Source organism: Seriola dumerili, unplaced genomic scaffold, assembly GCF_002260705.1.
Source record: "Seriola dumerili isolate Sdu_G_001 unplaced genomic scaffold, Sdu_1.0 BDQW01000109.1, whole genome shotgun sequence".
In the NCBI taxonomy this organism is placed as follows: Eukaryota; Metazoa; Chordata; class Actinopteri; order Carangiformes; family Carangidae; genus Seriola; species Seriola dumerili.
The window spans coordinates 1025547-1052978 of NW_019174364.1; the positions used below are offsets into that span (position 1 = coordinate 1025547).

Consider the following 27432-nt stretch of genomic DNA (forward strand, 5'->3'; position numbering starts at 1 on the left):
AGCACAACACTGTCACATCCATTAACAGACCTTAGATTGATCCACAAGGTCACCTTCATGCCAGTACAATGCTTCCATCTGACATCAACACAACACACCACCAGCTCCTCACCATCAGTCAGCAACTTCTCTGCTCTGCACACGTCGGAACTGCAGCATCTTTATGTACATTAAGTTGCAATTAATTATGAATGTTAGAAGTCGTTACAAGAAAAACAGCTTTCCAAGGGGGAAAATTGACACCATGTCCTCCTTACATCACTGCAGAGAGAGAATTCAGGCATTTCTATTATATTCCTAAAGCAGCACATGGCAGCATGACATGTTGGCAGTCGCAGATAGCAGCGAGATGTAACAAAAGCGCATATATGTTGTGTAACATGATTACAGTAAACTGCATTCACCCTGTGTTTTTTTGCTTCTTTTAGTCCTTTGGGCTTGTGAAGGCGTAGCTGGCTTATGAGCTTTAGTCATTATTAGTGATTTGCACTAAAAGGATCGACTTACATTTTTTCCACGTCTGTCTTAAAGCAATATTCACATGCCCATATGTGTAAAGCACTGTTGGTCACTTTAATCATTCCTCCTGTCCATACTAGCCACAAAGAGGCCCATTTTTCTAAAGGTATAGTAAGAACTTTTGGGAAATACACCTATTTACTCTCTTGCCAGGACTTTGATGATGAATACAATGTCGGTAAGATAAATACAGTGCATTCAGAAAGTGTTCAGACCCCTTCAATTTTTTCACATTGTATTATGTTGCAGCCTTATGGTAGAATTAAAAAAACATTTTACATTTTACCCCATAATGACAAAGTGACAACAGAATTTTAGAAATGTTTGCAAATTTACTCAGTATTTCATTGAAGCACCTTTTGTCAGCGATTACAGCCTCAAGTCTCCCAAGGTGTGACGTGACAAGCTTTGCACATCTGGATTTGGCGATTTTCTGACGTGCTTCTCTGCAGATCCTCTCAAGCTCTGTCAGGTTGGATGAGGACCGTCAGTTGACAGCCATTTTCAGGTCTCTCCAGAGATGTTCGATTGGGTTCAAGTCAGGGCTCTCCCTGGGCCACTCAGGGACATTCATAGAGTTGTCCCTAAGCCACTGTCTGTGTGAACACCAAGAGGCAATTTGTTCTAAAATAAAATCTGGAAGATAACCCACTTGATTCAACTGAGTCAGTCGGGGGAAGAGTCGTGTTAGTTTCTGCTGTACTTTCAAAGTCATTTTCGCATTGAACAAGGACTGAGGATTTCAGTTGTTACTTAGATTCAAATCACTTAATAAAAGGATCTCTTTGCAGCCTGTATGCAAAGGAGGAACAATTCCAGTGACTAATAACTCTTAAAGTGTACACATTGACATTGGTTTTGTTTTAAGGCAGAACTGAAAAAAATGTGACGATGTTCTTCAAATTTAGATTCATACTACTACAGTCCTGGGGCCAAATTATTCTGAGCCTGGTCTCTCAGCCATGTTTGGGTAGGTTTCCTCCAGGTGCTTTGGTTTCTTCTCTAGTTATAAATACATACAGGTCAGCTGGACTCTTGAATGCCTCTCAGTGTGAATGTGAGCTTAAATATGTTACATGTAGCGAGGTGTGTGATGTACTGGTGTGGTGTGGTACATGAAATAACTGGGATCTGATTTGGTTATATGATATGCAAAACCCTTTGAAACAAAATTCTTAACAAAACTTTTATTTCTTTGTCTATTAATCTTTTTCTATTTTTGTATGATACTACATTTAGTTCTAAATGAATAGATCCCATTCTCATTTTCTTTAAATGTAGTTTTAATGCATTGTTATGCCGTTTGCATAACACTTTGAATTACCTGTTCCATTTGAAAGATACTATAGTAATGAATTGTCTTGCTTTTGAGACATGTCCGTGTTAAGGGATAAATTAGTACAATACGCTTGACAACAGAAGTTAATTTTAGCCAGTCTGTGGCATTTCTGTGCTGCTCTCCATTGCAGACCCACAAAATAATTTTGGCTGATAAGGCGGGTGTTTTGTTGTAAAAAAAAAAAAAAAAAAAAATCTTGCCACGTGCAGCCTTAAGGATGTCTGGTACATAAATAGCAGCAATGCATTTAGAACAAGTGACAGTGAGGCAGAGGAAGAAAGTCTGTGTGCTATCTTCTGTGGTTTTCTTCTGACTTTGACGTGCAGTAGATCTGTGTGACTCTGCAGTATGTCGTCTTCTATAAAAGATTTCTAGTCAGTCCCCCATCATCTTTCTTCTATAATAAAAAGATACACTGCTGTGTGTTTGTGTGAGTGTGTGTGTGTGTCCATAAACAATACATTGTCTCTGTTGTATACAGCAATCCCTGTGGCCTCAAACCTGTCAGATGCCACTTCAAGGCTGTATTAAACAATCTCAAAACTGGGATTTTATTTCTTTTGATTGATGTTGTTTGTTGAACTTTTTTTTTTATGTGATTTAAGTTGGAAAATGTTGAGAAGAAGGTGAATTCACTCTTCCAGACATTAGCTTTGTGTTGTTGTGATTGCTGCAGATGAAGTCATTGTGTGGGAACACTCTGCTATCACGCTGTCATGGTAGCTAACCTCTGGAGTGTCTTTTGTTGTGTCTTTCAGCTGGGGGACCCAAGGGGACTTCACCACCACACACCCTCTGCCTGCTGTCAAGGTGAAACTGTTTACAGAGAGCACAGGGGTGCTGGCACTCGAGGACAAAGAACTGGGCAGGGTAACACTTCTTTTCGTTTACTATTATTACCAGTGTAAAAATTCTCTGATCTCAACTCCACAGCGGTAAAAATCAGGACTCAACATATCACACAAAGGAACACCAAACATGCATTTGCACAAATTCCAGCCTCTTTGGATGATACACAGAAATACATACACAGTCAATTCTCAGATTCACAAGCACTTTGTTGTGGCTTTGTGTGTCTTACTTAAGTTTGTGTTCAGCTGAAGCTGTAACTGTGTGACATTTGATTTTAATTAGCTAAACTGAGTCTCTAGTGTACTACTACCTAAATGTGACCTTCACATGTTTTTGCAAGTTAAACATGAGGTCAACTTGTCAAAATGAGAAAATCTTTTGCATTAACAATCTCTGCTCTAGTCCCACTGAATTTAGTTTTTTGTCTGAGCATTATTGCAAATACTGAAGGAGCAAACAATAACACATTCGTGCGCTCCCAAACACTTCTCATTTTTATACTTTCACATATTGCTCACTTTCTTTGAGGAGAACACAAATCAATTCTACTGCTGTACTTATCTGGTAAGCACAGGAGTAGGCTGATTTAAAGAAAGAACTTCTTTTCCCATTGCTAACAACACATTTCCAGTTTTTGAACATTATTTAGTGTCTCCGACTCGAACGTAGAGAGAGCGGAAAGTTTTCTCAGTCCTCCACCCTGCACTGTCCTGAAGTGTAAATGTTTAAGGTTACTGTGATAGTTGGTTAAGGAAGGTGGCGTTGCTGGTTTGCGTTTGGGCTGACGCCTCTGTAATGGCAGTGACCTTGGCTGTGACGAGGCTCTTTGATCTCCCACTGCAGCAGCGTTGGCAGGAAAGCAGGCTTCCTCAAAGCTCTTTAACTCAGCAAAGAGAGATTAGGCCTCCTCTTCGGGGAGGCAGAGCAGAAGCGTTGCTCTGTTTCTCGTCACTGACTCACGTTACTCTCACACTTTCAAAAAATATGAAACACACACATAATCACCAGCCCTTGCAAACACACTGATTGGTGTTGCTGAGTGTTGCACAGGATGAGATCAAAGATTTACCTCCTGGATATCAGCACTAATAATTATGGTGTCTGACTTCATGCACTCTCTTTTCATTTGAGTTCAGGTTGTCCTCCACCCCACCCCTAACAGCCCGAAGCAGTCAGAGCTCCATAAGATGACTGTGACCAAGGCTTGCCCCGACCAAGATCTCAAGATCAAACTGGCCATACGTATGGACAAACCACAGAACATGAAACACTGCGGGTAAGAGAGACGCAGCGATGTAAACCGTGTAGTGATGTTCCCATGTGCCTTTCATTTTCCATGTCTTTCTTATAGAACTCCATCCCTCTCAGCTTCTTGGCCTCATTTCTGGTCACGTACCATGGAAAAATACTGTGAAGGGCACCACTCCCCCTGGTGGACATTAGTGTGTAGTTTACATTTTTATTTTAATTAAAAGGTGCCAGAAAACTCAAAATATTAAAGGCACCATTAATCAAATTCCATTAACATGCCCCTTATGCTATTTGGCTAAAGAACTTGGATCAACTTTTCTCATTTCTGTAGCAAACCACATTTTTTATATCAAATATAATGACCTGTATCTGTGTGCCAGATACATTTAATAATTAGTGTTTTTTATGACTGGCGGTCTGGGATTTGTCTCCTTGTGTGTGGATGATGTTTTGACAGGTATCTGTGGGCTTTTGGGAAGAATGTGTGGAAGCGCTGGAAGAAGCGTTTCTTTGTCCTTGTGCAGGTGGGTTATCTTTGAAATAAACAGTGTTTAGCCAAATTGAAGAAGTAGTGACCGTCTTAGTTGAGGTCATTGCTCTTGAGGTTTTTAGCCCATTAGTGGGCTTTAAAGCTTAATTTAAACCTACTGAGTCACAATATTGAGCTTCTCAAGGATATTTGTATGAACTGCAAGTATTAGTATTGTTACTCCAAACTGTATTAGACCCCAAGGTCGATTTATATTTCACTGATATGCAGGGGAATAAGTAGACTGTTCTTATTGTATTATAAAAATCATTGAGTATTTCTTTAAATGTCATTACTTACGAACGATACAGAATTCAATCCCCTAACTTTTTCTGTGGGTGGTTGAAGTGACGTTGAGTCTTTTGCTCTGTAGGTGAGTCAGTATACATTCGCCATGTGTAGCTACAGAGAGAAAAAGTCAGAGCCACAGGAACTTCTCCAGCTGGATGGGTATACTGTGGACTACAGTGACCCCCAGCCAGGTGAGAGAGCACACCTGTGCAACTACAGGTAAACACGTATGCATACATTGAAAGAAAAAGAAAAAAAGAATCACATGTACTTGATCATCCCTCTGTCTCAGGCTTGGATGGTGGCCGGGCTTTCTTCAATGCAGTGAAGGAAGGTGACACTGTGATCTTTGCAAGTGATGATGAGCAGGACCGCATCCTGTGGGTCCAGGCCATGTATCGCGCCACTGGCCAGTCCCACAAGCCCGTCCCACCCACTCAGGTCCAGAAACTTAACTCCAAAGGGGGTGCCTCAGCCCAAATGGATGCTCCCATTTCTCAGTTCTGTAAGTAGCCCGAAACGCAACACGGTCACTTAAGCAGAAAGCAGTTTCCATTCACAAAGCAGTGAAAGCTCTAACCCATAAATGTCTCACGCCATGCGCTCCACACTGCAGTCACAAAACTTGCTGGTAGAACTAACACACAAGCACGCACACACATGCCTTGATCTCTCACAGATCCCTCCAGCATCTGATGGACTTCCACTCATTGTCACCACTCCCACAGTGTTTAAAGGTGCAATTCCATGCTATTCCATCAGTCTATTCACAAGGACCAACCAACCCGAAAAAGACTTATCATACAGCAGCAGGATATGGCGTGCAAACTTTGTATAAAAACTAAATAGGTCACCACACGTAAGATTTGAACATTCAAGCCTGCTGGGGTTGAATCCAGACTGACAGTGCCAGGGTGTGCTGCTCTTGTCCTAACCGTAGGCCTGTTTTAATCCAGTCGTAGCTCTAGAGGGCAGCTGTGAAGGCAGCCGTGGCTCTGAGACAGTTTCTCAGATTGTTCCCCTGTAACTGAATGATGGCCAAGCCAGACATGTCTAAAGTATTAACCAATCTGTCACTGTACTTGCACCTCTAAGCAGCCCACAGGTCAGGTAGCAAAGTGAAGGTAAGGCTGTTACAGTAGTGTGGCATCTGTACCAACTTCTGTTGTAACCGTCTCCTGTGTCCCCCCTCATTAAAGAAGGGATTACGATATTTTTTGTAAGTATCACCGCAAATTCAGCCAGCAATGCTTCTCTTCACACAATCTGTATATACTCTAGTTGGTTTTTGGCCTATTCTGTCAATCATTTTCTTCTTATTGTAGACCAGAAGTTCTAACTAGTGTATTTTTTTCTCATAACAACACTAACCTTTCTAACTTAATGTCACATACTGCTTAACAATCCACAATAATAGATCCTGCTATTCAGAACAAAACATATTTTTTGTGTGCATCTTTTGACAGATTAAGAATAATTTCTTTTCCAACTCTAATGAATATTTTTTTTAATTTTTTTTCTCAGAAGGATGGTAGAAAAAATAATTGGCATTCAACACAAACACTAAAAAACTAACACCTAGGGTCACAATAATAATAATATCAGTAGTAGTAGTACTAGTAATAATACTAGTTGTAAAAAGCCCCAAGTTTATGTCACTCTCTGTTAATCGTATCATTGTAATGGAACTATATCAACTACTTGAATTGGACCAGTTACTCAGAATCCTATCACATAAATTCTATGTTGTTTCTCCATTGGTTTCTTTGTCCAGTATGTGATCGTTCTTGTGGTTAGTTGACGCCTCTGATGCCAGCTGTTGCCATTCAAAGCCTCCTCACAGTGGCACAGACCTCCTACCCCCTCCCTGAAACATTGTGGCACACCACGCGTACATGTTTCACCCCCTGGTGGTCTTGAATGGCACTGGGACCATAACATACACAGCCCTCCTGACTCTGCTGCAGTGGACTGATGGAAAACAAGAGTCCTATGAAGGTTCTGAGTGATCTGCACACATTTGAAATTGTTTTTTTTTTTTTTTTTCTCCTGAGTTAACCAGTTCCATACTAGAAAGTGGTTTAGTCAACATCACACACCATAAACGTTCTAATAAATGTAGACAAGCTTATTGTGTTGGATTTTCTGTATAATAGATACTGAAAATACAACATATATCATACTGACCAAAATCTCCAAAGGTGGCTTAAAGGGGTACTCCAGCAATTTCCATAAAGTTGGGGGACTTGTGAGAGACAGGAAAAGAAGATTGTCATCATTAAAGAGGCTGAGATGTTCTGACTTTCAGCCCCAACTATTGGTTAAGATCCAAAATTCACTGGTCTTTTGTCCGGTAGACACAAACGTTATAAGTTTGTGGTCTTCTATGTGACATCACCATGGTTATTTTTTTTAATTTGACAAAGCGCCTCCAGAGCCACAGAAGACACTATACGACAGCTTTCAGAAGGTGTGTTTGCATGCACCTGTTTTCATACAAATTCTCAATTTATGTATGAAATTCGGAAAAAAACCTGACATATTAAGAGTTTTAGAGTGGAAACGTTGGCGTACTGATGAAAGCAAAAATGTGACAAAGTCCAATGGCAACAGACTTACTTATAAATAAAATAAATCATAATGTACATGTTGCATATGACTTAAACATCCACTGAATTTTCTGCTGCCACATGTCCATCATGCTTTCCAAAAAATGTTTCCACCGTTTTGACTGGCGCTCTTTTAATGACGTCATCTCGTTGGGCCCTTTTTTTCTGCAATAGTCTAAAGGCACAAAACTCTACCAACTGTTTATCTCAGTTATCTCTGCCCAGCTCCTAATATTCACGAGGAGGAGTGGACAAAAATGCACTTTAATTTGCATTTTATTTTGCAGTTTCTCTGGAAATTTGGTTAAAAATTTGTGCTACATTAGGATGGAAACCGAGGTTCAGTAGTACTAACCATGACAAGTTGATTGATCTTTATGTAAAATAACTGGAGTGCTCCTTTAAAGCATGTCAAGATTTATTGCTAAAATTGTGATAATTTTTCACATTGTTGAAAACACTTCTGTCATTTTTACCAATAGTGTCACCCCTCGATTTATTTTAGCCTTTCCAGGACCTTCATAGTCTCTTTCCTTTTAAAAAAGACACAGGCATCTTTTACACATAAAAGTGATTGTTGGGTTTTACTTCGTCGTGTAGGTGTATGTGTTTGCCAATGTCCCTTTTAAAAGTGAGCCTTCTGTTTGATCTGCAGTTAGACTGAGTGACAGTACTTAACGTGTAGCTCTCGACTCCTTAAGTACTTGTCCAGAATCCAGAATAAATAAACTGCAGTGGAGTGATGAGGATCGTAAATTCTCTCTTCCTCCCTCTCTCTCTCTCTCTCTCTCTCTCTCTCTCTCTCTCTCTCTCTCCCTCTCGCTCTCTCACACTCTCCCTCTCTCTCTCTGTCTCTGTCTCCCTCTTTCTCTCTCTAATATGCCTCAGCATTTGTTGTCAAGTTCACATATCCTCACATGTACTCACACACCACCGCCCACAAACTCTCATGTTGGTATAGGTTGTTGTTTTTGAGTTGTGTTTTCTTCTTCATGCTTTGCCTGTACCCTTCTTGAGTAATGCAGCTGCTAGGTCAGGGTCTTTCGTGATTGCTCTCCTCCAGCCTTGTTGCTAGTCTTTATGTTATTCTGGTTTGTCCCTTCTTACCCTGCTGTCTTCTAGCTGGACTCAAGGGTAAGTGCTTCCCTGTAGCCGGCACAGCTCAGATAATCCCCGCTGATTATCTGACAAATGCAACGTTCTTTCTCTCTTCTTTCCCTCTTCTCCTTTTTCACGTCTCGCTTCATGTCTTAGATATTAGTTGATAACTTTTTTTGTTTTTGACGACCTCTACTTGAGGATCAAAGTATAAGCATCCATTCGTGCCAGCATAGGATGCATGTATTTTATTCTAAGAACATATTATTTGACTCAGTAATGGTTAAAGTTGATATTAAAGTTGTTCCTGCATAATTGCCTTCTCTCTTTATTCATATTGGTGATGGGACCCCTCAGAGTAAAGCAAGGTGGTAATAAAATGTGACATACTATTACTATTACAAAGCAGGTAAACATTTCTTAGGTTATGAGAAAGATTTAAAATTTAATTTATTTTTATTGGTAATGTAATGATTTCAAGAGCTGAAAAGAAACTGATAATTCTTTTATAGCAGTTAGATGAGACCTAGAAAAATCTGATGTTCATTCAAAGATGGAAATTTGGATACAGGGTGACTGATGATGGCAGTGTGTTATGTTATGTTTCAATATATCTATATAAGTGATGCATTAGAGAAATTAGTTTTTCCACTTCCTAAGTGTTGATCAAGCTTTACTTCAGAGGGCTCAATTGCTTTTAGTTCTTTTTCTTTGAACTTTTCTCGATGAGAGTTGGCAAATATGTATGCGGAGTATTCTGAATGCCAAAGACAAGGAGTAGTTAATGCCGCCCCTTCTTACGATAAAATACTCCGGTCTCCTCCCCCTCCCCCTTCCTTCCTCCTACAGTAGATGGGCTTATAGATAGAGGCTAGACCGGTGTTACACCTCCAGAAAAGGAGAGATCTCATTTTGATTTCTTTTGATTGCCTTTTGTTTGCCTGAATAGGAGAACACCTGTGTCATGTGTCCATACTTTTGTACAAATACAGGAGTTTTCATTCATTTCCCCCATCTCCCAGAGAATGATACAGTTTTGCCTCTGTCGGCTTCATGCTATTTACCCATGTACTTGCACCAAATTGTATTGCTACCCTATTAGAGTTCTCCGGTAGTGGTATGCCTGTTAGTGTGCTCTGTAGAGATCATGAATACACTGCAACATATTCAAGTATTGTCAACTTGCAAATGCGTAGAGAAAAAAAAAAAGGAATGCCAAAAAAGGAAAAAAAAAAAAAATGCTAATTTGAAAATGGGTCTGCAGATGTGCATGACATTTAAAAGCTCAATGAAAAGTCACAATGTTCTCCAGCATGTGATAATTTATAAATGTATGCAAAAGTACTCGCCTATTCACTTTGGTAATTTGGTAATTTTTATTCATGGTTGAACTAATTAACAAGACATTGTTGTAACTTATGATAATGTTAATGTAGTATTGAGTGTATTCTGGACTTCAACTCCATTTCTTCATTTAATCCAACCGAAGGAGATATATCCCACTCACTGTGTGTCACAGCCCAACCCCAGGCACCTTCTGTCCACTCTTTGGATGTTTTCCCACTATCTCAACACTACTCCACAACATCACTTCCTTTGTAACTTGCCCCTGAGTGAATCTTCCTCTTGTGGTCATCGGTTTCTTCCAACACTTGTCTGACCACTGTCTTTGTCCCATTAAGAGGTTGTCTCACCCACCAAACCCTCTTTCATCCTGTCTCTCACCGTCTCTCATCCGGCACTGGCTTCACCTCTAATGCCATTAACTATCTTCGCTCAGTGTTTCTAGACTTTATGTGTTAACTCTTCTACTCTTTCGCATTATGACTTACTGTACCTGTCTTTACTTCTTCCTTGAACAATCTCTGTTTCCATCGTCCACATTTTACTTGTTGTCTCACAGGTTTTCCTTCTCAGATTGGAGTAAAAATAAGCAAATTTCCTGAATTGTAACCCTCTGTAGGTTCCTTTTTTAGCAAATTTTTGTGAATGTTTAGCGCCCGTATTACACCCTCTCCCCCTCCCCTCTCACTGACCTGGAGGTTGAAAGATGTCAGTTGTTGATACTCCAGCCCTGCCCACCCAAGATCAGGTCTCCACTTCCCACCCTCCCCCCCAGATCATCATCACTCATGTCAGTGTCTCATGGACATGACACCTGTCACTCACACAGAGGACATGACGTGCATCTCTTATCTATTTTGAATCATCCTTGTCCCCATGATTTTGTCTCTGACAGCTTTATTGTTTACAGAGCAAGAAGTTAAGGTCAGTTTAGTTAGAAGATGTTTTCTATTTTTGTTTAGAGAAGTAAAAAAGAAAAAACATTTTATTTCACCTATGTTTTCATCACCCATATTTACTGAGTTTCATTATAGGTTTCATAAAATTTTTTACACAATTTAATGCTACTAATGTTCTTTCTTAATTGAAATTCACAGACCAGCTTTAGTGTTTTCAAAATCTGAACATCCTCTTGATACAGAGAAGGTCAATGGCAAAAGTTATGAAACAAGACAAACATTCCTGGTTTTCCGGGAGCTATAACTGGAGAGAAATCCGCAAACCTCCAGTCGATAACTTTTTTACAACTTAGCTTTTTTTTTCTTGAATTAGCATTTGATACTGTAGCTATACAGTGTGTTCAAATAAATGACACTTTTGCCATGTTTGTGTCTTTTTTCTAGCACACGTCTCAATATTTGTCAGGACCTGAGTGACGTTCAACAATCGCGAATGGCAGAATCTATTGAATACATTAATCAGAATGCATTTGATTTTATCCAGCAGCACTTCTTCAAACACGTTTTGGATATGTAAAAATGTGTTTCCCCTGCAAAACATCAGGGGATGGGACATATTAAGATTCATGCATGCACATACAGTAGAGACACTCGTCCCTCTGAGCTTAGCTTCAGATCGAGAGAATCTCATCCACCAATACATCAAATCTCTTTACGCTGTCTGACATAATGCAAGTTGACAATGTAAGCTGTAAGTGTTTATAATTTGCCCTTAGAAGTAGCCCAAAAAAAATAAAAAACCCCTGGTGTTTCTGTGTTTTAATGAAGACTTTGCCTGTGCCTCACTGATGTCTTCTCCTCTGAACCGTGTGCTTTTCCCTGTGCTGTTGGCTGGATAGACGCTGACAGAGCTCAGAAACATGGCATGGATGAGTTTATCTCCGCTAACCCCTGTAGCTTTGACCACGCCTCGCTTTTTGAGATGGTGCAGCGACTCACGTTGGATCACAGGCTCAATGACACCTTCTGCTGCTTGGTCAGTGTCACCGCGTAATACATTTATTGCAGTGGGCTGCTCTTGCCAGCTGATATGCAGTAATGAAATCGCCATCTGTGTTTGTGTTGTGCAGGGATGGTTCAGCCCGGGCCAGGTGTTTGTCTTGGACGAGTACTGTGCCAGGAACGGGGTTCGAGGTTGTCACAGACATCTGTGTTACCTGCGTGACCTGCTGGAAAGGGCAGAAAGTGGGGCAATCATTGACCCCACTCTTCTTCACTACAGCTTCGCTTTTTGTGCTTCCCATGTCCATGGGAACAGGTGTGCCCTAATCCCTTATTTTAAAATGTTTGTGCCTTGTACGTGACATTGCTGAACAGGATCTGAAAGCACATAAAGATCTCATGACATTAAAAACTCCTCTGAACAAATACGAACTGTAATCTGTTAGGCAAACTGATACCTCATATATACTGTACAGAGTAGGCGGACACACAAAATCTCCTTAAACATCAATCTGTTTGTCTTCCATCTTTGTAATTTAGCCATATTTATGTTCTGTTGTTTTTATGTTATTGTCATGTTTGTTTTTTGCAGCTTTTTGTGTTATGTTGTTAATCAATTCTATATCTCTATATATTTCCTTGTTTTCTACCATTTTTCTTTGTTTTCTTTTCTCTCTGTCCTTTGTTGCCATAGTCTCTTACTGTCCATATTATTCATCCTCCCATGCGTCCGTTAAAGTCAGAGAGGGCAGCAATTACTGGGGCCCGCTGGGCTATGAGGCCCTCATGTCCCCAAAGAGCTCCCAAAGCCCAGATCCTCGCACTGCCTCTAAACGAGTACGCATATTCAAGTTTAGAAAGAGAAAGGATTCCAATATACCACTCTGTCAAGGGCAACAAAGGTGAGACATTGTCAATTATGTGTATGTGTAACACAAATGGAACTCAAGAAACAAATCTCACACAATTTGCAGTCAGTTCCCGGGGAGCTGATAGCTGTCAGCCAGTGTGTTTTTCTTTTTTTTCTTTATTTATTTTTGTTGCTCCTGTTGGACTCAGATGAGAGGTTGCATAAGTTGAACCTCTGCAGGGTTTCAGCTGGGTTAAAGTATGTGGGTGTGATCCTCATATAGGCCAGACGGGCTGAGCACAGTGAAAGTGGATGAGAAGGAGCGCTTTGAAGACATCAAGGAGCGGTTGCGTGTGATATTGGAAAACCAGATTGTAAATTTCAGGTGACTGCCAACTCACCAACTGCACATTACCTCAAGTTACAAAACATTACGCCTATTGGTATTTTTCCACTGTTTACTTTTTGTGTCTACATCTTATCTTGTAGATATTTTTTCCCCTTCGGTCGTCCTGAGGGTGCACTGAAGGCCACTTTATCTTTGCTGGAGAGGGTTTGTAAATAATAAAAAAAAAAAAAATTCTATACCCCATGAAAGGACAACTATGATGTAGTAAAAACAGCTTACACAATTCCTGTTTAATGCGTCCTGCAGGTCCTGATGAAGGACATTGTGACCCCAGTTCCACAAGAAGAAGTTAAAGGAGTGATCCGCAAGTGTTTGGAGCAGGCCGCCCAGCTCAACTACGAGCGTATTAAAGAATACGCCAAAATTGAAGGTATCTAGAAACACACAACCCAACATCACATAATGACTGTTGGTGTGAATGTCTTAATCAAAAACAGACATCCACTAAACAATCATAATGGTCGTTAAAATATCAGTGCGTGAAATGCATTCATTTTGTTTGGTTTCAGATTGAAATGCTCAGTCTGTGGTTGTGTGTGAAATAAAAGAAGAGACACTTTTTTATTTTTATTTTTTTAACAAGGACTACACATCTATTCCCAAATGTCCTTTTTCCTACTCCAGTATGAGATTGTACTTGTCACTGTTTTTTATTTATTTATTTCTCTTGGTATTTATGGTATATCTGTGTCCGAATCCCAGATGATTTGTGGCATCCCAAATTATCTGTGACAGATTGTCGGACACTTTTTGTCTCAGTCCAATAACTCTCTCCTTTGTTTCAGGCCTGCTTTAGCTCTGTGCTGTTCTGTAGATCAAGTTGGCTTTTGTGTAGAGGTGTGTGAGTAAAAATGCATTCAAATCTAAAGCCCTGAAATCTGTTGATGTGCCGATCTCTCATTGTGCCTTGACTATTCAAGCTGTGTAGTATACTGGCCTCTGACTTTTGATGATGGGACTGTGAGTTCAGCCTAACTGAATGTCCTGATTCCCAGCTCCCAGTCGATGTACACTCCCCCTCTCCCTTTATCTTAGTGTAGCTTTTACCTCTCTGATTCCTCCAGCTGATGCTGCCCGTCCCCCTTAACACCCTCCTGCCTTGAAATACTAGCAGCTATCCTGTCACCTCTGTCTTATGTTCTTGCTGAAGACCACTATCTTCTGCTCCCTCTCCCTCCCTGTCTGCTCTGCTTTTTTTCTCCTTGCTCACAGTTGTTGGCTTTGCCACAGTTATCACTTTATTTGACAATTTTACTATGTGATAAGTGGCTTACAACCAAAGGAATGCTGGGATTGAACACCTACAAACCAGCATCAGACACCTGCATGTGCTTTGAGACATAACAACATGGTCTTTCTTTATTGGCATGGATTACATATCAAAAATTACATCAAAGACAAGACATTTTATAATGTCTTATTCTTCCTTGCTGTGTATTTTCTTCCAGTATATTCATTAAATGCATTGACATGCACTTTGCATATTTACATAGAGAACTCTGATGTTGTTTATGTTTTGAAAGAAATCCCTCAGGGTGCTAAAGATAGTAAGGATTTAAACCTTACTATCTTGCCATGCAATTTGAATTTACTTCCCACTGTCCTTGTGAGGCGTCTGCTTCAAAACAAACCAAACATTGGACTTTGCTACCGGGCCTCCTGCCCAGCAGAATATCGTTTTCACCTGGACAGCCTTCTTCCCATCAGCCTCTGACCTCTAGCCTTCCCACCTCTGACCCCAGCCTCTTGCATGCCCCAATCCTTTTTTATAGGGAAAAAGAGGGAAATGTATGAGCACCCTGTCTTCTGCTTGGCGTCTCAAGTGATGGATTTAACCATCCGTGAGTACCTTCATCATCCTCTCCCCCAGACTCTCTCCTCCTCCTCCTTCTCTTCCATCTCATCCCCCTCCTGCCTCTCCTCTTTCTTCAGAGATGTTGCTCCTGCCATGCTTGTTTTTATCTGTGCCTTTTGTCTGTGAGAGTGAGTGGGGAGCGCACCATTTGAGAGATCTGAGCAGTACCACACCGAATCAGTTGGGGTCCTTTTTTTGGTACCATCTGTTTGTGATGGACATGAATGAGCAGTCTGGTCTGTAAGCTTCTTTCTTTTGGTTGGATGCCCATTCTTTTGACTTGAATGCATTTTTACATTGCTTACATTGTTATCTCCTCCAGTCATTTGGTCTGATCATGTGTCAGTGGTGTGCTGTACATAAACGTAGGCTTTTTTTTTTTTTTTTTTTTTTTTTTTTTTTCCCCCACTGTGACACAAAGAATAGTGAAGGAGCATCTGTCGGCAGAGCTATTGTATGGGGAGGACAGGCTAAGGTGTCTGGATTTAACGGCTCCCGTTTGTGTTTTTTTTTTCCCTTGATTCAAATCAATCCAAGTCACTCAGTGTGTCCTGTCTATGATCCTGGCAGCTGTTTGTGTGTCCTACCTGTTTACAATAGTCTAAGCTTTTGTCTGTTTGTTAACAAACATCTTATCACTATTTTAATTTCAAATTTTCCACAGGGTAATGTTTCAGTGTTTCTGTTTTTATTATGTGTTTGTGACGTTTGTCTGTTGCCTAGAAACCTCCACTCCCTGGAGCTGAAAATGTCCCAGCAGATTCTTTGAAAGGGTCACATGGTGATGAATAACAACTCTGAGCTTTCCCCCTGTAACATGACAATAACCCTAGAACCGTGCTAATTCTAAACATCTCCTCTTTATCTTTTCTCTCCTTTTTTTTCTCGCTGAAGTTGAGAAAGGTCAAAAGGATCAAAAGGATCCAGGTGAACTCATGTTTAGCTTGTGGTTTAGCCACAGCGCACACATACATGTACATACACACAGACCTTTAACCCCTCACCCCTTCACACACATGTATTTTGTCAGTAGATGCAGAACATATGCATGTATGCACAGAATTTACCCGTAATACATCTTCCATACAGTATATTATACAAACTGGTAATATACACACTCATTCAAGTTCTCAAATGTCTTGCCATGTTTTAAGCATCTCTTTTTATAAAGTAAACACAGTGGAGATTGTATTACTTTATATCATTCCAGATGTGATTCAATTCTGTTGAGTTTGTTCTAGAAGTTTAATTTTCATTTACTTGAGATTTCATCCAATATTCAGTTCACAGAATAATTATGTGATTAGTTAGGTTGTTGTAAATATATCAAATCAACATTTGTGCATGAGCAATTATAGAGTAATACAATCTCGCACAATAAGTTTTATATTTGCCTAAAAAAAGTAAAAAAGAAATAAGAGTGACATAAGCAACATATTAATGTAAACCTCATCAAATGCAACACAAACATTTCAGTTAAAGACTATTTAGTATTTTTGAGAAGCGTATACACACATGCATTTTCTTAATGTCATATACTACCTTAAATCAAATTTACTAGTCATTTTGGATAGTAAAAGGGTCAGTTCCACCATATAAAACAAACAAACAAACACATTCTACTTTTGTGGTATGCAGTCATTCAGATAGTTATGGTTTTATTGTTACTTCCACTTCATCCACAATTTCACTTTATTATCCCTGAGGTGACATTTGTCTTGAAACATAGACCTAAAATAAAATACATTAAACATAATAAAATGAAAAAAACAAAAACAAATAAGACTTTATGATTAACAAAAAAACAAAAAAAAACCATAAGCTAAAAGCCATCACACAAGCCCATGTAAAACCATTTACATCAGGTGACAACAAAACATAAAACCTAGGCCACATGCAGACCACCTCATCCAGCCAACCAAAATATTTGTAGCCGGTTGCCGGTATCTGCCTCTGACACTTCCATACCTGAAACAATGCAGGTAAACCGAAACCATCTGCATGAAGAAATACCACCAGGGAACTGGCCCTTTAATTTTCCACGGTAGTCCGACACATTGGAGAATTGGTGTCATTTTAATTGCCATAATGGATATATAGCATACAGTTTCTGATTGTAATGTCTTAATGGTTCTCATGAAACCACAGAGGCGTGCTGTGCTGCTCCTTCCAGACTAAACCTTGATACATGTTTTCAGAGAGCTCTCCCCTACAGGACATTATGACCACAGGATATATGGTTCTTGTAATACAAACCCATGTGATCCATCCATTAGTGTTGATCAAATGTCCCTGAAGACATTCGCTGAAGTATAACCTCGGCTCTTTAGATAGCTCAGATTTCCCCTGATGATCAACTTTACATGAGAATTGAAGGCGGAAGCTAAAGTGGCAGATCAGGGTTTCTTTATTCTGTTACACATCCAAGATGCAAAAATAGATCCATGAATTCATTTGGCCTGATATATCTGAGGAACCTTTGAGAAAACGCTACCACTATAAAAATAATAGTGAAAACAATAAAAGAACCCCCAACAGAACTGCAGTGTTTATTAAGATCGCTAATGTTTTATGTAGAGTTATGTATCTATGTGCTTTTGATTTGTGTAGCCATTCAGTTCCATGTTCAAATTCTACACATATCATTTCACTTAGTCGTATCTTTTGAATATTCCCATTTCATGACATGTAACTGTCTTATCAGATCATTCTGTCAGCAAAGGTACAAGCAAGTGATTTGGAGCTTTTGCAAATTATAGACCAAAGTCAACAGCTACATATAAGTGGAGGCAGAAACAGCTTTTAGCACACAATTCCTTAGTGGGTAAAACGGCATCACACTGTAAATACGTTTATTAAAAGAAATCTAAGGTAATTCAATCAGTTGATCGGCAACTGTTTTATTAATTGAAGATGACTTTTTGAGGCAATGACATTTTTAAACATCTTGTGAACCAAACACCTTCGACATTTTGCTGAAATAAATCAGGGTGACTTTAGCCATAAAATCTATGACCTGCTTCAAGAAAGTCATTTTGTGTAGTATTGTCAAAAGATTATGTAATAGGATGAAATTCATCATAATTCTAAAAAGCATGTCAAAAATGTCTATGAGTACCCTTCAAATTGTCTTTTAAAAGTATTGAAATAATTGTAAAAATTACCATGAATGTCATTTTAGTAGATTTTTACATCTTTATTTTTAGAAAAATATTTGCACAGATATTGATGAAATTATTGTCGCTTTTTATCAGTTCCACTTTATAGCAGCGCGAAGCGCTAGATTCGAATCAGTAATATATGAATTGGAAATCTTGGAGGCTTGAAACAAAAGTAATGAATTATGTTTACAGTGTGTGTTCAGTGAGTGTTTTTTGACCAATGCCATGCGACAGCTCCTTATACAGATGGCTTATTCAGTACCGCTTCACAAAATGCATGTTTTTGATGCCACATTGCACTTCCATCTCAGCGCCACTATTCTTGTGCCTGATACTCCTCCAACATAAATCTGATTATCCTACAAACACATCACTTATGTTGCTTTATGTCATGCAGCCTAAAATGCATATAAATGAGAACACGCTTTATTTGTTTAGGGTGTATGAGACGTAAAACATCACAGTGTAAGTGCTGTGTTTATACTTTCATCAAACGGTCAAAAATATAGACAAGGAAAAATCTTCTGAATAGTCATAAAAATCCCCCTGGAATCCTTCTCTGTGCTTGACTAACCACTCATCCCTCACCCTCATCCTTTTGTCTCAGAGAACGTAGGCCGCTTAGTCACGCCTGCCAAAAAGCTGGAGGAAACAATTCGCCTGGCGGAGTTAGTCATAGAGGTCCTCCAGCAGAACCAGGAACACCATGCGGAGGTGAGTGAGAACCCTCTCCTCCTCTCCTCCTCAAAACACTTTCCCTCTATGCTCTCACTCTTATCTCACTCCGCCCCACAGCAGGGAGTTAGTCTTATTATCAGTCTTCTATAAATAAAGCTGCTTTCATCTATGGGTAACTAAAAAAAAACCCTTTCACAGATGAATTTAATTTAGGAAAGCTCTAATTGCTGTTCGACAGACCATGGCTACATGGAACCAGAGCGCTATGTCTGAGCAGAGGCTGTAAATTAGACAGAAAATGATACAATGTGTGCACTTCTTTCCTCTGATCACAGTTCATAGCTCAGTGTTGCAATGCTCAATAAGTCCAGTATAAACAGAGGGCAGGAGGGTAAACAGGATGCAAAACAGAAATAGAGGCCAGTGTACATTATTCATGGCTTCTGCGTGCTCATAATGTTGTATTAAGTTTCCCTTTTGCCACAATTAGAAGACAACATAGAAAGAGGCGGGAGAAGTACTCAGATCTTTTACTTGTGTGTCAAAGTTTCAACACAACAATGTAGAAATACACAATTACAAGTTAAAGTTCTTGATTCACAATCCCACTTAAGTAGAAGTCCAGAAGTATTTGCAGTTAAATTGATTAAAAATATCAAAAGTAAACGTTCTCCTTCAGCAGAAAATAATATCTTAAATTATTAGACTGTAAATACCGATGCATCAGTGAGAGAGACAAAAATGTGAGATGATTAATGGGGTGGTAAAAAAGAAAAAACAAGTTCTGCTAATCAAATTTGTATTCAGCTTTTAGACTTGTTCATAGAAGCCCTGAATTGCAAGTGACAAATCTATTTTTTGGCAGGATCATTTTTCAAAGTTTTTTTCATCTGTGAGTGATTTTTTTTTTTTTTTTTTTTTTTTTTTTTTTTTTTGTAATACTCGTTTTGGCCACAAGAAGCTGAAGTGCACCACTACCCCAGTCTAAATGGGATTAAAAACATTTATGTTTCCTTCTAGGTGATTTTTTGATTTGTCCATGCATTCTAAACACAAGTACATATAATGTGTGTTAGCCAGTTATGTTACATTACTGTTCTCATCCTCCTTTTGGCTGAAATGTGGCTTAATCAATGAAGGCTTTCTGCCAGAAACGCTTCAGGAAGACAGGTGAGATAGTATAAAGAGTGATAATGCTGTGATGGAAGAATGAATCACACATAGGACTTTCACCTAAGAGACTGGAGTATGATTTCTGTTAAATTTCTTGATTTAGTTAACTTATTCTTTTCAGTTTTTTCTTTATTTTTCTTTAAGATCTTCAGAAAGCCTTGAAGGCACATTTCTCCCATGCTGTAAAAAAAAAAACAAATGAAAATGAAAATTAGCCTGGGAAAAAAGTCACCTGTTTTCACCGTTCTTCACTTGCCTCTTGGGGGTTGTTTTTACAGACTGGGGAACAAAAAAAAAAACTCGCTTCTCTTCCATACTTATCTATAAACTTTTTTTAAATGAAATATTGTATTAGTGTGCCTCTTTTAGCCTCGTACAGTTATTTGAATAATACCATCTGAGAAGCCTAGATTTGAAAGTACTCTAGGGGTGTAAAGGTTTACAAGCCAAAAAGATGAGAAAGCATTGGTTTAATCTGTAACAATGCATTGTATATTATAAATGTATCATGTTTTTTTAATGTAAAATCTTAATCTGACAAGTAACTTGTAACTAAAGCTGTCAAATCAGTTGAGCGGAGTAAAAAGTACAATTTTTCCCTCTGAAATGTAGTGGAGTAGAAGTATATAATGGAAATAATCAAATAAAGTACATGTACCTCATAATTATACTTAAGTACAGTACTTGAGTAAATGTAATTAGTTGCTTTCCAACACTGTAAATACCTTCCTCACTGCATCCTATTTGCTACCATAAACACTGAGCTGATGGAAAACATGATGAGCATGTGCAGTTGTGTAGATCTGAAGGTGATCCAATGTGATCTTAGAATATGCAGATAAAGCAGATTTATTGTATCTCTCTGAATATGCTTGACAGGCGGCAGTCACAAGTTCTGGAGATCAATCGGTACAGTATTTTTATTTCTTTTTCCTCTTCAGTCCCCATCACGACCCCCCTGTTTGGCATGTGCGCCACTATGGCAAGAGGCACCTTTCTAGGCAGAGAATGAACTCATAGATACTGTAGCAGTGGGTGGGTTTGTAGGCATAGAAGTGAGAGCAAACTTGTTTAAAAATGAAAAGGCACTGTAGCTTGCGCAACATAATTGTGATCATAAAGCATGTTCATCGGGCCATAAAGAGGTTTCCTTTCTCTCCAAGCATGCTGAACCAGTAAATTTCCTAAAGTATGCTCCATGTGAACCTTTGAAGTTTGATCCACCATAAACATTTGTTTCCCCCTCCATCCAACAATTAATTTCACAGTCCGCACTTGTTCAAGCATTACTTCCCCCAGCTTCTCCTCTTCCATCCCTCTCTGCTGTCTACTCTTAGTTTACAAAACCTATACAGAAATGCCTCAAAAATACATTATTGTTCTGTACATCTTCCTGTGTTCTCACTGTCATATGATTGGTGACTGTCCAAGCAGGGAAAAGAGGTATGTAGTCAAGTTGAATGAGAAACTCCCATAATGCTCCGTGCATGTCCAGTAGATGATGCCTCGTCTCCTTACCCCTCCTCCCCCTCAGCATCAGTACACTCCCTCAGGATTGGTCCCTTGACACAGTTGCATTGATACAGCACTATCAGTTTGTCTGGCTGAACGCTGGGTCTGTCGTAGAGCTCTCAGGGTCCTGTATGTGTCCCTTTACCACTATCAAAGGTTGGAGGCCTCTCCGCCTGGCGACCTTTGAGCGTTTTCCCCTCCCTCACCTGTCGGAAGCTTTTACGGCCCCCCTCCCCCTTCCTTAACCCTCCCTGTCTGTAATAAGAGTACCTCTCCTCTCCTTGAATGTGATGGAGAAAATGTTTGTTTGCTGCCTGTTTGTCAACACTAGAGCTATCAAGCTTTTTATATTTTGGGTGTGGGCAGGTAAGTAGACAGGTAAGTAAGGTTTTGACTGCCAAAATGGTTAAGCCAGATAGGAAGATAACTGACAAAAATTGTAAAAGAAAGCATGCAGAATAATTTTGAAAGATTAAGCTTTTATTGAACTTGGCAACTTGTTAGTCTGAATGATAAGCAAATAAGCCAAGCCAAGACTGCCAGCAAAGCAACTACTGTACTTCTGCTGTCAAAGGGCGAGGAAGTCCTGACGGTGCTAGAAAACGGCCTGCTGAATCTCAGAGACTTACTTAACTAATTGGTCCAGACGCACTCCAACACAAGAGATGCTGTGTGCTGCAGTCTTTGGTGTGCCTAGTCGAAGATGTGCATGAGTCACATTCACATCTAATGGGCTATGGGTTTGTCAGTGATGTGAATGGTGGACCCCTCTCGTCTCTTAGCTTGAGAGAAAAGCATGCAGGGAGCTCCACATTTGCATGAGAAAAGCACCATTCCCTTTAAATCAATAGATACTGTCATGAATATAACAAGGCACGAACATGCAACCCCTGCTGTGTGATTCTTCTGCTACGTATAAAATGGATTTATAATTAATCCCGCCTTTAAGCTCTAATCAATAAAAGCTGTGGACTCGATCTCAGAGTACGTGGCGGGAAACACACTCACACACACATACACAGGCAAACGTTCACAAGTCGTGCAGACAGGTGTGATGGTGTGTCCTTTTCTTTCTGTGAAATGTTTGGGAGGAAATACCCAAGAATTTCAGAGTCCGAGTATAATTATTCACAAACGCAAATAAATATTTCCTAATACTAGACAACAGAGGACATCTGCTGCATACTTAAAGGTATAGTTTGACATTTGGGAAATGGGCTAATTCGCTTTCTTGTAGAGAGTTAGATGAGAAGATCGATATCGCTCCCGCATCTGTCTGTTAAACATGAAACTCGAGTCCACAGTCAGTTAGCATGGCTTAGCATAAAGACTGAAAATGGGGAAACAGCTTGCCTGGCTCTGTCCAAATGTTTACTGTTATATGCAGTTATGTGTTAGACTCAGCGACCATTGAGACTCCTGGAAGTCACATTGACCGGCCAAGAAATAATAGTAATGGCACATAACCACCTGTGAAACCAAAGCCTGTTGTTTTGTGTGGATTAAAAAAAAAGAAGTAGTGTATCAGTAAGTGAGCTTTGAGGTGCTGGTACGCATTTTTTTTTTTTTTTTTTTTTTTTTTTTTAAACCTTTGGTCAGACCCACTCTGATCCAGTCTTTATGCTAAGCTAAGCTAACAGGCTGCTTTTTTTAGTTTAAAATTTAACACAGACATGAGAATGGAATGAATCCTCCCATCAAACTCTTGGTAAGGAAGCGAATAAGCCTATTTCCCAACATATTGAACTGCTCCTTTAACATATATAAAGCGTACATGAATCCAGTGACATTTCCTTTTAGGACCAATAAGCTCCAGTTGTGTGTATTAGTTTCTCCTTCCTTCCTCCTTGTGTCCCCTCATCGGTTAAACAGGAGACCTTGTTCACCTGCTTCCTTTCCCTCCTGCTGTGTCTCTAGGCATTTGCATGGTGGACAGACCTCATGGTGGAGCACGCAGAAAACTTCCTGGCCCTCTACGCCATCGACATGGACGCTGCTCTGGAGATCCAATCCCCTGAGAGCTGGGACAGCTTCCCTCTTTTCCAGCTGCTCAACGACTTCCTCCGGACAGACCGTAAGCCTCTGCGCTAGTCCCACAATCATTTTATAGCTACTTCATCTATTTCTATGCTTTAACAAAGGCACTGATTCTTTCTATCTTTTTTTTTTTTTTTTTTACACAGTTCATCTGTGCAATGGAAAGTTCCACAAACACCTTCAGGATCTGTATGCTCCTCTGGTGGTTAGATATGTGGATCTGATGGAGTCCTCCATCGCACAGTCTATTCACAAGGGCTTTGATCGAGAGTCCTGGGAGCCTGTAAAGTAAGGAGCCTCCGTCTTTCTAGCTACGCTGTAGGATGGTTGGAGATGCAAGGCTTTTATATTCAGATGACAGACTGACTACGTGGAGGCTGAGAAATCTGTGAGAGCAGCTGTAATGTTCACCCAGGCTTCCTGTAGGTTCACTTTTAAAGAATGATCAAAGCGTGGGCTGAATAACCTATTTTTTCTGAGAAACAAATAGGTTATTTATTCTGAAAATAGTATTTGACTAATGTATGTGTCTTACCACTCTCTCTCTGACACATTGGGATCAGGGCAACACCTAATATTTCTAATATTATTTCTGTTGCTTTGTTTTGTGAACTAACCTTCATAACGTGTGCTTCGACATGTTGCCACTGAACCAAATGGCCTCCAGTCTATTATGTTGCTGTTATGTTATTTATTCGTCCTGGCTTCCACACTTTTTGCTTTTGCATTTTTTTATTGCAAAGATTATATGTAAGATTTATTCAGGTAAAATATATTTATTTGTGTTTTTCAGTATTAAGTTGCTTCTCCCTGTCACTGCATTCAATACAGTATATGTGTTCATGAGTCTCTCTTTTACTCTGTAGGTCTTCTCATATAATGTGTGTCTTTGACAATTACTGTTGGTCTTGTATATGTGTGCTACTGTACGTTCCTGTCTTCACCTAATTTCAGATTTCACGTTACTTTTATGATGAGTGTTACATGGCTTTCTGCAGCTCCCACACCACTGTTATGGATTCTTTTTTTCTTTTTGTCTGTCTTTTCTGCAGGAGTTTAACAAGTAATCTGCCCAATGTGAATCTACCAAATGTGAACCTCCAAATTCCCAAAGTACCAAATCTGCCAGTGCCAGTAGCAGGACTATCAGTTAACCTTCCACAAATGCCTAGCTTTTCTACCCCGTCATGGATGGCTGCTATATATGACTCTGAGTGTGTATTCAACTAGTTTACTTTAGAAATTATTAAGCAAGCAGAGACTGCCTTGGTATGAAGATGCCCTCAGATAAAGACTGTTTAAAAATTTTTAAATATACATAAAATGTCTTCTGTGTGGATCTAACTAGAGACAAAATGTTACAAATAACGAAAAAGTAAAACGGTGAATTTAAGCATAATTTGCCTTGAGAGTGAATGCTGTTCATGTTCATGCCAAGGGCACTCTGAGAGGTGTTAGAGTAGATGGGGTTCTGCTTTCTTAAATGAGAGGCTGAAACACTCTCATTTGTCTCAACATGCATGCTGTTGAGCTGAGGTGTGGAGATACAGGCCAAAACTTATAAAAAATAAAAATATTCCTCCGAGGCTATTTGGGGAATTTACTGTGCAGAGAGAAAAATAACAAAACAGTAATGTCCCCATTTGAAAACATTCGCAAGTCAAGATCTCCGTTCTACAAAAGATGTATCTCCTCTGGGTTGTAGTCCACAGACATTTGCTTTAGTGATTTTTAACATACTGTAGATCGTACATGGCTGTAGGTACACCTCTGACCTTGACCACCTGCTAGTAGTCTGGCTGGGAGAGTAGAGACTGGGTTTGGAGATGATAATAGGGAGAGGCTTGGCCGCAGGCGTTCAGACCTATCCCTCTCCATCTTATCACCCTCCCTCCCAATTCCACATCTTTCCTGCGGCACTTTCCCAATCAGTTCTACTCAGGATGGCCCGCAAAGGTCTGCATGGTTTGTTTGGTAATTCTTCAAGGGGCCCCACCAGCCATGGGGACATGGATGTTGAGAGAGGGCCTGTGATGAGGGAAATCAATTTGGAGATCTTTATTTTTTGCGGAAAAAGACTTGGAACATAAAACGCCATTTTTACACGCCCTCCCTCACTTCTCCATTCCCTCCTCCTTTGTCTTGACACAGTGTTGATTAGCTGCTGTATCTGCAGTGACTTTACCTGCATGTGGCCACTTCACATCCCAGTCAATAATCATACTCTGCAGCATGGTTATTGATTTGTTACAGTAAACCCTGCCCGCTCCTTTTTTCCCCCATACACTGACTGTCCAGAAACCCCTGAGCAAACAGGAGCATTTGAACAGACCTGTCAGTATATGGTCGGAGTAAAATTGAACTGTGTTTAGGTGTAGAGGAACAGCATCCTCCTCTGCACCTGCCACAACCACCCCCTCTCCCAACCCCCAACCCCTCACCCCAACCCCCCGTCCCACCTCTTGACCCCCTCTTTCCAGCAGCGTGACCTTTGTCGTCTGACCTGTGTGTATGTGTGTGTATGTGTGTGTGTGTCTTTGGGTCAATGGCAGTAACGGCTCTGGGACGTCGGAGGATCTCTTCTGGAAGCTGGACGCCCTCCAGACTTTCATCAGGGACCTGCACTGGCCTGAGGAGGAGTTTGCCAAACACCTCGAGAGCCGCATCAAGCTCATGTCGAGCAACATGATTGAGAACTGCGTCAAGCGGTGTGTTTCTGTGTTTCTGTGCATGAGAGGAAGAAAGACTGACAGAAACAGAAATACTTTGAGGCACTCTTTACCGCATTTTATTCTATCATGTGTAATGTAAAATATTTCACTTGCATTGCAGCACCAGGATGGCATTTGAGTCCAAGCTGGCAAAGAGCAGCAAGTCCACAGATTTCCGCATTTCTCCAACATTATGCACCATGTTCAATGTGATGGTGGATGCCAAGGACCAATCAGCTAAATTGTGCGCTATGGAGATGGGCCAAGAGGTAAAAACTTCAAGTGGGACAGTAACTGCGTGTTAAAAGTGAACATTTATTTGGTGTACATCCACTTGCATGAATCCTTTTGTTGAAAATGCTGCCCTTTTTTTTTTCTTCCTTTTTTTTTTTTTTTACAGAAACAGTTTGCCTCCCAAATAGACGATCTCATTGAGGAAAGTGTGAGGGACATGATCCAGCTCCTGGTTGCAAAGGTACACCTGTACATCAGCTGTGCTAGCACTTTATTATCTTGTCAACGGATCAGAACTGTAACCTACAAGTTATGACTTAACAACTGTGGTCTTTCCTTTGTCTCTCAGTTTGTTGCCATTCTGGAGGGTGTGTTGGCTAAGATTTCCAGATATGATGAGGGCACGCTCTTCTCCTCATTCCTCTCATTCACGGTGAGATGAAGCTTCTCGTTCTTCAGTCCCTCAGTGCCTCATTGTCCTTGAACCAGATGATTCTTCAGAATCATTCTGTAATACTTTAGGGTTGATTATCTATACTTTCTGGATATCAACCAAAAAGGTTCCAGTACAGTATTGAAGTACCTAAAACTGGCATTACATTGGTGACTTGTTCTTTGATTTGACAGTTTGATGTCATCAGTTTCAGATTGTACTTTATTTAGAAAAAAGTTTTTGTTCAGCTTTAAGAAGTTTTGAAGAAAACATGTTTATATCCCTCATAGTAAGCTTTTGTGCTATTTTGGTATCAAAATTCCCAGGTATCATATTGGCACTCATATCAAACAGTTTTTAAAAGACATCCAGCCTTGAAAATATGAATAGTGACTAAAATTTTCTCATGGAAAGTCTTTACCTTTTTTTTGACAATTTCGTTCTGATTTCAGGTGAAAGCTGCCTCAAAATATGTGGATGTACCTGTAAGTCTAATAACATCCTGCCCCTCTGTTTGCTCCTGAGCTTGTGTGTTTAATAGTTAATATAGTAGAACAAAATCCTATGAATTTTAATCAACCTCTCTGTGTTTCTTCTCTGCCTTCTTTGATCATAGTAATTTGTGATACAGCCAGTGTTTGGTCAT

General features: G+C 39.9%; 1 protein-coding gene across 12 annotated transcripts in view; it reads left to right on the forward strand.

Moving 5' to 3' along the window:
* The window catches only part of LOC111222851 (calcium-dependent secretion activator 1-like), a 66877-nt gene that overhangs the window by 32059 nt on the left and 7386 nt on the right, over positions 1 to 27432 (forward strand). Inside the window, exons 7-29 of one of the 12 annotated variants that reach the window (XM_022746717.1) lie at positions 2617 to 2728; positions 3847 to 3986; positions 4419 to 4485; positions 4864 to 4972; positions 5074 to 5286; positions 8513 to 8524; positions 11631 to 11767; positions 11862 to 12049; positions 12867 to 12968; positions 13073 to 13136; positions 13239 to 13362; positions 15742 to 15774; positions 18616 to 18722; positions 20739 to 20768; positions 21294 to 21302; positions 23289 to 23445; positions 23555 to 23696; positions 24461 to 24622; positions 25961 to 26116; positions 26241 to 26388; positions 26520 to 26594; positions 26703 to 26786; positions 27239 to 27271. In XM_022746717.1, coding sequence (XP_022602438.1) covers positions 2617 to 2728; positions 3847 to 3986; positions 4419 to 4485; positions 4864 to 4972; positions 5074 to 5286; positions 8513 to 8524; positions 11631 to 11767; positions 11862 to 12049; positions 12867 to 12968; positions 13073 to 13136; positions 13239 to 13362; positions 15742 to 15774; positions 18616 to 18722; positions 20739 to 20768; positions 21294 to 21302; positions 23289 to 23445; positions 23555 to 23696; positions 24461 to 24622; positions 25961 to 26116; positions 26241 to 26388; positions 26520 to 26594; positions 26703 to 26786; positions 27239 to 27271 — 2404 coding nt within the window. The remainder of the gene's footprint in view (positions 1 to 2616; positions 2729 to 3846; positions 3987 to 4418; positions 4486 to 4863; positions 4973 to 5073; positions 5287 to 8512; positions 8525 to 11630; positions 11768 to 11861; positions 12050 to 12866; positions 12969 to 13072; positions 13137 to 13238; positions 13363 to 15741; positions 15775 to 18615; positions 18723 to 20738; positions 20769 to 21293; positions 21303 to 23288; positions 23446 to 23554; positions 23697 to 24460; positions 24623 to 25960; positions 26117 to 26240; positions 26389 to 26519; positions 26595 to 26702; positions 26787 to 27238; positions 27272 to 27432) is intronic. The other 11 variants (XM_022746724.1, XM_022746718.1, XM_022746720.1 and 8 more) reach the window with 11 other exon arrangements.